This window comes from Eptesicus fuscus, chromosome 13 (assembly GCF_027574615.1).
Source record: "Eptesicus fuscus isolate TK198812 chromosome 13, DD_ASM_mEF_20220401, whole genome shotgun sequence".
In the NCBI taxonomy this organism is placed as follows: Eukaryota; Metazoa; Chordata; class Mammalia; order Chiroptera; family Vespertilionidae; genus Eptesicus; species Eptesicus fuscus.
This window is the reverse complement of record NC_072485.1, coordinates 44,378,620-44,390,174: the sequence shown is the minus strand read 5'-3', so window position 1 is coordinate 44,390,174 and position 11,555 is coordinate 44,378,620. Positions and strand designations below refer to the sequence as shown.

Here is an 11,555-nt window from a genome sequence, read left to right as displayed (position 1 = left end):
CCACCCCCCTGTTGTCCTTAACCGCTGGTTAGGCGCATATGCTTGCACACAAGTCCTTTGGTCGGTCTCTCCCCTTTCCCCCACTCCTCCCCTCCCCTACCTCTGAGGCCCGACAGTCTGATCCGTGCCTCCTTGTTTCTGGGTCTGTTCTTGTTCATCAGTCTATGTTGTTCATTATTTCCACTAGATGAGTGAGATCATGTGCTATTAGAAATCATATTATTATAGGTGGGATAAATGAGATTATACATGTGAAATACTATAGGTGCCCAGCAGGTAATTTTTTCTCCAACTTCCCATCTTAGTCTTCCTGCTGCTGCCCTCCAGACTACTGATCTGTGCCACTTGATACTCTAGGTCTTTTTTGTTTGTTAATTTTTTGTTGTTGTTGTTAATCCTCACCCAGAGATATTTTTCCATTGATTTTTTTTTAAGGGAGAGTGAAAGAGAGAGAGAAACATACATGTGAGAGAAACACATTGGATGTTTGCCTACTGCATGAGCCCCGACCAGGGCCCAGGCTGGGGAAGAGCCCATAACCAAAGTATGTGCCCTTGACCGGAATTGAACCTGGGATCCTTTGGTTTGCAGTGCGACGCTCTATCCACTGAGCAAAACAGGCTAGGTCTTAACCAATTTCTGTGAATCCAAATTCCAATCTTAAGCACACATCACATAAACTCACTGATCACAAGTACTTACCAAGTTTCTTGTTTCTATCTTAGGGAGTCATCTAGCAGCTGTAAATTCAGTTCTTGAACATCTTACATATATATGTTTTAGACCTTAACACACCCTAGGAGGTGTTTAAAAATGTCTTTGTGTGTATATATTGAGTGAGAATTTGTAATGAAGTCTCCAGGCGCTAGAGTCTCAAACATTGAAATTAAAATGAAATGAATAGAAATTCCCTTTGGTCATTGCACCTGCTGAAGGGCTCTAGGGAAATCTCAGTGAATCTTGCTGCCTGCTACTTAGTCAATTTCTAGTCATTTCACATAATGTTATGACAGGTTACATTTTATCTTTTTCTCTCCTTTCTTCTTCCTTATCTTTCTTTTAGTCTATGAATTGCTTGGACTAACCCTTTGGGTTCTGTTGGTCATTTATACAACCAGCAACTTCTTTTTATTGTGATAAAATATACATAACATAGAATTTACCATTTTAAAATTTACAATTCAAAAAAAATTACAATTCAGCGACATTTAGTACATTCACAATATTGTGCAATTATCACCACTATCTAGTTTCATAATATTTTCATCAATCCAAACGAAAATCCTAAACCCATAAGCAGTCACTTCTCATTCTTTTCTCTCTCCAGGCCCTGGAGACCCTAATCTGATTTCAGCCAATGATTTTATTCTGGATATTTCATATAAATGGAATTACATACATGTGGCCTTTTGTGCTTAGCTTCTTTCACTTAGCAGAATGTTTTTAAGTTGTATCTTTGTTGTAGCATATGTCAGTACTTCATTGTCTTTTTATGGCCAGTCAGTATTCTATCGTAAGGATAAATCATTTTTGTTTTATGTCAGTTGATGGACATTTGGGTTGTTTCCATACTTTGGCTATTGTCAATAGTGCTGCTGTGAACATTCTTGTAAAAGATTTGTTTGAACATCTATTTTCAATTCTTTTAGGTATATATACCAAGAAGTGGAATTTTTGGATCATGTGGTAATTCTATGCTTAATATTTTTGAAGAAGTGTTTTCCACAGTGACTGCATCAATTTACATTTCCATCAGCAATATATGAGGGCCCCCATTTTCCCACATCCTCTCCAACACTGGTTTTTAAGGCCATCTTAGTAGGTGCCAAATGGTTTCTAATTGAGTTTTTAATTTATACTTCTCTAATAACTAGTGATGTTAAGCATTTTTTTCATGGGCACGATGACTTTTTGAACATCTTTAAAGACTGGTCTATTCAATTCTTTGCCCATTTTTGTTGATTGAGTTGTTTGTCTTTACTTCGTTAAACTATAAGATTTCTTTATTCTGTTGACTATTATCAGATAGACAGTTTTCAAATTATCTCCCAATCTTTGTCTTAACACTCTCTTGATAGTGTCATTTGATTCACAAAAGTCTTTAATTCTGATGAAGTTCAATTTATGTATGTTTCTTTTATTGCTTTGCTTTTGTTGTCCAATATAAGAAATCATTGCCAAATTTGAGCTCATGAAGACTTACTCCTATGTTTTATTCTAACAGTTTTATTTTTTTAGTTATTATATTTAGGTCTTTGATCCATTTTGAGTTACTTTTTGTAAATGATATGAGTTAAGGGTCCAACATTATTCTTTGTTGTTGTTGTTATTAATCCTCATCCATTAATTTTTAGGTAGAGTGGAAGAGAGAGGGAAAGACAGATAGAAACATCAATGTGAGACATACCGATTGGTTGCATCCTGCACATGCCACCAATCAGAGTCTGGGATGGAAAAGAGCCTGCAACCAAGGTACATGCCCTTGAGCAGAATCAAACCTGGGACCCTTTGGTCTGCAGGCCGATGCTCTATCCACTGAGATAAACTGGCTAGGGCCAACATTATTTTTGTTATGTGGATATACAGGTGCCCTAGCACCATTTTGAGATTACTATTCCTTTCCCCATTGAAAGGTCATAGCACCCTTGTCAAAAATCAATTGACCATAAGCATATGGATTTATTTCTCAAGTCACAATCTTATTCCACTCACTGAAAGCCTATTGCTTTGTCAATATACTTTTTTTGAATGCTGTAGCTTTATAATAAGCTTTGAAATAAGGAAGTGCTGGTGCTCCAACCTTATTTTTCATTTTCAAGGTTGTTTTGGTTATCCAGAGCCCCTTGATATTCCATATGAATTTTAGAATCAGCTTTTACTTTTCTGCAGAAAAGGACATTGGAATTTTGATAAGGATTGCATTGAGTATATAGATCACTTTGGGAAGAGTTGTCACCAGCATTGAGTCTTCTAATCCGTGAAAAGAGGATAACTTTCTATTTATTTAGGCCTTTTAAAATTTCCTTCAGCAGTGTTTTGTAGCTTTTAGTGTACAAACCTTGTAATTCCTTGGTTACCTTTATTCCCAAATATTTTATTATTTTTGATGCTGTTGTAAATAAAATTGTTTTCTCAATTTCCTTTTCAGATTGATTATTGCTGGTATATAGAAATACAACTAATTTCTGTATGTTGATCCTGTATTGTGTAATTTTGTTGAATTTGTTTATTAGCTCTAATAGCTTTTTGTGTATTCTTTATAATTTTCTATATATAAAATTGTGCACCCACAAATAGAGATAGTTTACTTCTTTCTTACTAATTTGAATGACTTTCTCTTGCCTGGCTAGCACTTTCAGCACAATGGTAAATAGTAGAGGTGAAAGCAGACATTCTTTTCCTGTCTGTGATATTAGGAAGAAAGTTTTTAGTCATATTAAATTTGATATGAGCTGTATTTTTACCCATAAATGCCCCTTACAATGTTAATATTCCTAATTCGTTGAGTATTTTTATAATAAAATGATGCTACATTTTGTCAAAGTTTTTTAATCCTCACCTGAGGATATTTTTTTTCCATTGATTTTTAGAGAGCATGGAAGGGAGGGAGAAAAACATTGATGTGAGAGTGAGAAAGAAAATAGGGGGCAGCTTTGGGGGCTTATAGCCTAGATCAGTATCTAGTTAAACAGTAATCTTACTTCCCCATTCTAACTGACTTGGGCAGAGCTGCAAAGCTCACCCTGAGGGGCCTGCCACAAGAAGAGATATATATCAAAACCTCCCCACATTGTCAGTTCAGGCTTTGGATCAAAGTCCCCTGAACTAGCAGCACTGCGTAATAATAGGTTTTACTTCCCTGATTCCTCTAGTGCTGGCTGTTGCTTCTCCTGGGTCATTTACCATAACAAGAGAGACACATTGATTGTTTGCCTCCTGCAGGCGCCCTGACCTGGGGCCCAGATTAAGCCTGCAACTGAAGTATGTGCCTTTGACCAGAATCGAACCTGAGACCCTTCAATCCATGGGCAGGTACTCTAACCACTGAGGAACTGGCTAGCTCAAGATTTTGTCAAAATTTTTTTGCACCAATTGAGAGGATCATGTGTTTTTTTTCTTCGTTTTATTAACATTGTATAATGCATCCATTGATTCTCTTATCTCGAACAAACCTTGTGTTCCTGGGCTTAATCACACTTGGTCATGTTGCATAATCTTTTGTAATATATTGTTGGATTTGATTTGCTAGTATTTTGTTGATAATTTTTTATTTATAGTCATAGAGATTTTTCCCCTGTAGTTTTCTTACTAAAATATGGTAAAAGAACTAATATGCATACTAGAGGTCCGATGCATGAAGATTCATGCAAGAATGAGCCTTCCTTCCCCTGGCTGCTGGCACCGCCATTGCTCTGGCCCGGAGCCACCTTTCTACGTTCCCACACTGCCCAGAGGCCCTGAGTAGCCACTTGGCACCTGTGTATGCAAATTAACCTTCCATCTTTGTTGGGTTAATTTGTATACTCACTCCTGATTGGCTGGTGGGCATCACAAAGGTATGATTGATTTGCATCTTCCTTTTTTATTAGTGTCGATATGCATATCCTATGGACGCAGACAACAGTGTGGTGAAAGCCTGGGGTGGGGTGGGGGAAGGGTGGAGGGAGCAAAGGGAGGGAAATGAGGGGCATCTATAATGCTGTCAAACAATAAAAAATAAATTTTAAAATGTACAATCTGCAACATATCAACAAACCCCGCTGTACATGTGAAATTACTTTTTGAATTGGCCATATATTTTCTGGCAGAATGAGCCACATTCTCCATTTTAATATTATTACCTCAGGTTAGCCAGAGATGACATATTAGGAATTTCTCAGATCTTCACTGGGACCATGCATAGTCATTTTCATGTGTGTAGCTTTCTAGTTTAGTAATATTTTAGAGCTTGGAAAACTCTGTGTGGTCGATTCATTCCTCAATTTCACCTTTTAAGTTTTTTGGTCAGTCTCTTGTTAGCTTCAAGAAGCTACAATGTTAAACAATTTCTATTGATTGTTTTGACTAATAGCTCAGGGAAAAGGTCATTCACAGTGAGTGAATTTGAGTCAGGTCTAATAAAGATGCACCCTGTGGACAAAAGAAAGGCCATATGCTAACCTGACTAGCTCAGGGAAGGCCTGCATGGTGGTTTTGCAAACTCAAAGACCTAAAGTAACCACAAAGGATGGTCCGAAGTTAAAACTTTAACTAAAAGCAGTTTATAGTGGGTAGTTATGTCCTAGACCAGTATATTTCCTGGTAAAGGTCAATCTTTACCTTAAGTGAACCTATTGTCTTTTTCATCTAAGATAACATCTTTGTGAAATGTCTGGGTAACTTGTAACTTCCTTTTTTCCAGACTCCTCAGGGCACAGCCAAATACACCTGGACTCCAGGACTGGGACCATAAATTCCTTCATTGTTATTGTAATCTTGTTAATTGTTGACTATTAACAATCCTGCACCCACTTAAGTAAAAGAAGCATGTGTCCATCATTTCACTTTTTATCCAATCCCAGAGGTTTCCCTGCTTTGCTTTCTCCTGCCTCCCTAATCTATCACCAATGGATTTCATGTAACCCACTTATGTCTCCTTCTTTGATTGTAATGTATAAAACAAGGTGAAGAACTGATATCTCCAGAGCATTATCCCAATATGTTGAGATTGTGCTTCCTGGCAATTGTCGATAGTTTGGCTCAAATAAACTCACAAAAATTCTTTACAAGTTTGAACGATTTATGTTAACAATCCTGTGAGAGGGAATTTCCTGAGAACTTCTAGATAGGTTAAATAATGACAGTCCTCTGGGACTGTATCTTTAAGATACTATTAATTCCCATCCCAGGGGGAATGGCGTTGTAAAAAATATATATATAAATACCTTCTATTCAGCATAATAAATGACAGGCCCTAAGAAAATGCAAGGAAGTTTTCTTAGATATTTAAAGACCAAGGTAAGTAACATTACGGTTAGATTGTAAAAATAGCAAAAGGGTGTATACTTATACCAAAATAGTATGGAGAAAAAGTGAAAATAAGGAAAACAAGGTGAAGAGAGGATACACACTCATAAGCTCTGAAGCTACACTTTTACCTTCGTGTACTTATATCTATGAGCTTATATAATCTCACACACAAAACGAAAGGGTGAACGCTAATATGGAAGGAGATGCACCAATATATCCTTTATCAATGTAGGGATTGTTTCTGACCCTGTATGCAGGTGCACAGATGTGAATAACAAGAGGGCAAGGACTGGTTTTCTCTATTCTCCATAACTGTGTTAGGTATAGTAAAGGGAATCAATAAATGCTTTGAGTAACCAATTCATGAATAAGTGAATCATGAAGCATAACTCTGAAGGATAGACTTTTTTGAAAATAAGACCTAGCCCTGGTGGATTGGCTCAGTTGGTTGGAGAATCATCCCATATACCAAAAGGTGGTGGGTTCGATTCCTGTTCAGCACACATACTAAGGTTGTGGTTCAAACCTGATGGGATGCCTGTGGGGGTGGGAGGATGGATGAGTGGGGAGCCAATCAATGCTTCTCTCTTATGTTAATGTTTCTCTCTCTCCCCCCTCCCTTCTTGTCTTTAAAATCAACAACAATAAAAAACAAACAAAAAATAAGACTTAGGGTTATAATGATGAAGCATCTGAGCAAGGGATGGCAGGATGGACAGGAGACTATAGGCTAACCTGGTGAGGAAGAAAGTGAATATTATGTCTTCTCCTTATGATCATCAGTTGCAAGAAATGGAAATATGGGTATTTGGTGGAGGTTGGTGGAATAGGGTAGAGTAAGAAGATGCCACATTGAGGAAATGACTGCTGGATAGCTGGATATAATCCCATGTAGCACTAAAAAGTTAGGAGGTCAAATGAGGTGTTGGGATCCAATCTTATTTTTGAATTCAGTAGAGAATGGGCGATGTATGAATATATATTGGAAAAATAGATCAGTATGCATTATAGAATAATTAGTGATGGTTGTTTTATAAATGTTTGCCGACTGGAAATTATTTTCTCTCAGAGAGGAAGGAAGCACCAATTTTCAAGCCCTCCTAGGAAATCCATAGAAATAAATGGAATGAGTTGCTTTTCTTGGGATGTAGCCATATGGTTTTTTTTTTAATGTTTCTGCTGTATGAAGCACTAAGAGTGACCAAGACACCAGACAAGAGCCTGCTCATCAATCTATTGAATTTCTGAATGAGGTTATCAAGAGGATGACAGATTCCCTTTTGATGTCTTGACTTGTCACTGTGCTTTTATTTTCACTTTGTTCTTGCTCTTCACTCCATCTAGAATAAAATTTTCTTCCTTCTTTGGATAAACAATTATTCTATGAGTCTTAGCATTATCCTAACCTCTTCCCTGGAATTTTTCTTAACTCACCTCCTCATCTACAACATTCTGCACATACCTCTACATAGCACTTGCAATACAATTTTCAAATGTCATCTTTAGAATTTTATCTTTCTTACTGCTCAGTCATATGCTTGAGGATATGTGACAAGTTTATTCAAAATTATATTCAAATTGCCAAACCAATGCTGGTATATAGAGGGATCACCTCTCCACTTAACTTATATATTCTCCTCTACTGAAAGGCAGGATACTATCTTTGACATTTTTACATTACAAAATTAAGAACTTAAGCTGTCTCCTCTCCAACCCTAGCAGTCCAAATTTACACACACACACACACACACACACACACACACAAAGAGAGGCATATAAATAATATGTATTTCCTGAGAATTTTCCAAAACTGTAAAATTATTTCTCATTTTTGCTACTCTTCATAGGTTTCCAATAGGCACAGTTAGAAAGGCATTTGCCTTGGCATGAGTTTAAAATAGGATGCACTTACTTCCAGATGCATTTATCTCTGATGGGAGGCTCTGAACTCTGACTTCCCCCAACATCCAAGTATTATCAAATTTGAATCAAAGCTTTCTGCCCAATTGCACACATCACATTCAATCACTTCCACATCTTCTTTTATGACTAGCTTTTATCAAATAAACTATATAGCAATGAACTCCCTTTTGCTTTAAATGTTCAATTTTCTATAAGTAAGCTCAGAATGTCCACATATTATGGATGAGTACTATAACACAAAATCACTTGATAATTCCTCCTTCTATGTTACCATGAGGAAGACATCCATAAAGACATGGGAACTAAATTTTAGAATATCATAGGTGCTTTTGCCTTCTCCCCATGAAGAAAAGGTAAAGATATATTTGGATGTTGCCTAGCCCAGAATATTGAGTCTTCCTTCCCCCAGCTGACTTATATCTGGACAGTTTTTTTTTTACAGGATGTGATTAGTTATACTCCATCTAAATTATAGGCTCGTCTAGATTAAATTAATCTCTCAATTCATGTTTCATCATGACTGCAAAATATTCTTTGTCAAGTTTCTCCTCTTGTTATTATCCATTTTCTAAATCTGATCGGTGATTTGTTTTTCAGAAATAAATTATGACATGAGCTAAGTACTTTATTTTATAAAATATGACATTGAAATTGCTGCTGTCACGTCTTTTCTTTATCAATTCATCTATTTTTGAACTTTTAAGATTGAGAACTTTTATGTGGCAGAACTTTTTTCATGCATATGAATAAACCAAGATAAGTAGTTTATTACTATCTAAGAACCAGACCATCCAGTATTTACAACACACATAAAATGCATAAATACATCACATGCACATAGTAATATGCATTCCACATTTTGGGGGTTTTAGGTTCCCTAATAGGGAAATAGTTCAGATTACTGATACCAGTCTTCATGCACATTACTTAATCTTCATGCACATTAAGCAAAAAGATGTGGGATACTCTCAGATACATAGACTGTGAAATTAATCTTTCCTTTCTTTTTTCTGGCTATCCTTCAGAGTTAACATTTCCATTATGCAGAGGATATTCTTCGGTCTTCTTTATAGCAGACTTCTTTTTAAATTAGGAAAAGTGGTAGCAGAGCAGGCTGGCTTTATTCCTGATACCATATGATGATCAGGAGAAGCTAGCAGAACATGAGGAGTCTATGTAATCCAATCCTTTTAAAAAACTTCTAAAAATCCTCACCTGAGGATATGTTTATTGATTTTAGAGAGAAAGGAAGGAAGGAAGAGAGGGAGGGAGGGAGGAAAGGAGGGAGGGAGGGAGGGAGGGAGGGAGGGAGGGAGGGAGAGAGAAAGAGAGAGAGAGAGAGAGAGAGAGAGAGAGAGAGAGAGAGAGAGAGAGAGAGAGAAAGAGAGAGAAAGGGAGAGAGAGAGATGTGATGTGAGAGACAAACATTGATCGATTGCCTCCCATACATGCCCCAGGGATTGAATCTTCAACCTAGGTATGTGTCCTGACCTGGAATTGAATCTACAACCTTTCTGGTGCATGAACAATACTCCAACAAACTTAGCCACCCAACCAGGGCTCCTTCCCTTTTTAAAAGAATAGAGGTATAACTGACACATAACAGTATGTAAGTTCCAGTTGTAGAACATATTGATTTGATAAATTACTATATTATAATATGATTGCTACCATAGTTTTAGTGATTATTTCTATCACACCACATAATTGTCATTTCGTTTTTGTGTGATCAGAACATATAAGAGTTAGTCCCTCAACAATTTTGAAGTACATAGCAGTGTCATTGATGAAAATCTTTATTTAACATAATTTTTGAATAGGAACAAAAAGAGATTAAACTGTTCTTTTGTGTGTGTGTGTTTTCAGGAATCTGGGCATATGGATGAGGAGCAGGAATCACTAATGGGAAGTCCATAATTGTCTCTGATATGCACAGCAGCTAACAGTGGCAGGAAGAATGTCTGTGCCTAATGACACCCGATTCCATCCTTCCTCATTCCTTTTGATGGGCATCCCAGGGCTAGAGGACATGCATGTCTGGATTGGATTCCCCTTTCTCTTTGTGTATCTTGTTGCCCTCCTGGGGAATGCTGCTGTCCTGTTCGTGATCCAGACTGAGCATAGTCTCCATGAGCCCATGTACTACTTCCTGGCCATGTTGGACACCATCGACCTGGGCCTGTCCACAGCCACCATCCCCAAAATGCTGGGAATTTTCTGGTTCAACCTCAGGAACATATCTTTTGAAAGCTGCCTTTCCCAGATGTTCTTCATCCACTTCTTCACCGCTATGGAGAGCATTGTGTTGGTGGCCATGGCCTTTGACCGCTACATTGCCATTTGTAAACCCCTTCGATATACCATGATCCTCACCAGCAAAGTCATCGGCATTATTGCAGGCATTTCCATTCTGCGGAGCCTGTGCATGGTGGCCCCGCTGGTGTTTCTCCTCCTGAGGCTGCCCTTCTGTGGGCATCATATCATCCCTCATACCTACTGTGAGCACATGGGCATTGCCCGTCTGGCTTGTGCCAGCATCAAACTGAATATAATGTTTGGCCTTGGTGACATTTCTATCTTATTATTGGATGTGCTCCTAATTATTCTCTCCTATGCCAGGATCCTCTATGCAGTCTTTTGTCTGCCTTCCTGGGAGGCTCGACTCAAAGCCCTCAACACTTGTGGATCTCATATTGGTGTTATCTTAGCCTTTTTCACACCTGCCTTTTTCTCTTTCTTGACACACCGCTTTGGCCACAATATTCCCCAATATGTCCATATTCTCTTAGCCAATCTATATGTAGTTGTTCCACCAGCTCTCAATCCTGTAATCTATGGGGTCCGGACCAAACAGATTAGGGAGCGAGTGCTGAGAATTTTATTCAAGACAGATAAATAAACAGTCAGAGATCTTGAAAGATTTAAATAGAATTCATGTTTCATGCACTGTAAAATTATGCAGGAAGCCAATTCCAGCATGTCAGCAGGGCTGAACCATCTGGGAATGGCTGAGGGCATTTCCCCAAACCTGGAAGGATGCATAAAATGATTGTTTGCTGCCAGACACCTTAAGGGCATCTTAATCTACATATTATTGCCTCCTCGTGGCCAAACACCTGAACAGCCAGAGGTAATTTCCCAATCTGACAAAGGATTTGTGTACTAAACCCTGGCCTTTGAAGTGTATATCTTCCTGGCCTTAGGGCAATTTGTGTTAATAAAAAGCAAGGGGTCCTGAGACAAAGAGAACGTAGTTCTTTTAGCTAAGCTCCTCTGACTCCCCAAATACCTTTCAAAATTATGTTTCGTCTCTGGATTCTTATTTAATTTACGCACAGCACCTTCTCCAGGTTCCTGAACCCTTCTAGATGCTGGATTAAGACCACCAGCAAAATTAGATTTTCTTATATCTAACCAAGTAGAAGAAAGGGAGACAAAGAAAAATATTGAGACCAATAACATTATCTTTGAATTGTAGGTTTTATGTTTTATGTTAATAATATGTACATTAATGATAATATTGATTTGCAACAATTTAGTATCTTTATGCAAAAAGATGAATTTAGACCCTTACTTTCCACCATAGAGAAAATTAACCTACAATCGATCAGAGAACTAAAAAC

The 11,555-nt window shown here is 37.7% G+C and overlaps 1 protein-coding gene across 1 annotated transcript; it reads left to right on the top strand.

Moving 5' to 3' along the window:
* The first annotated feature begins 9,883 nt into the window (after positions 1-9,883).
* Positions 9,884-10,831, top strand: LOC114229086 (olfactory receptor 52E8-like). Its single transcript, XM_054725673.1, has one exon. It carries the CDS (start codon positions 9,890-9,892, stop codon positions 10,829-10,831), a length of 942 nt encoding a protein of 313 aa, XP_054581648.1. The 5' UTR covers positions 9,884-9,889.
* Positions 10,832-11,555: the final 724 nt, after the last annotated feature.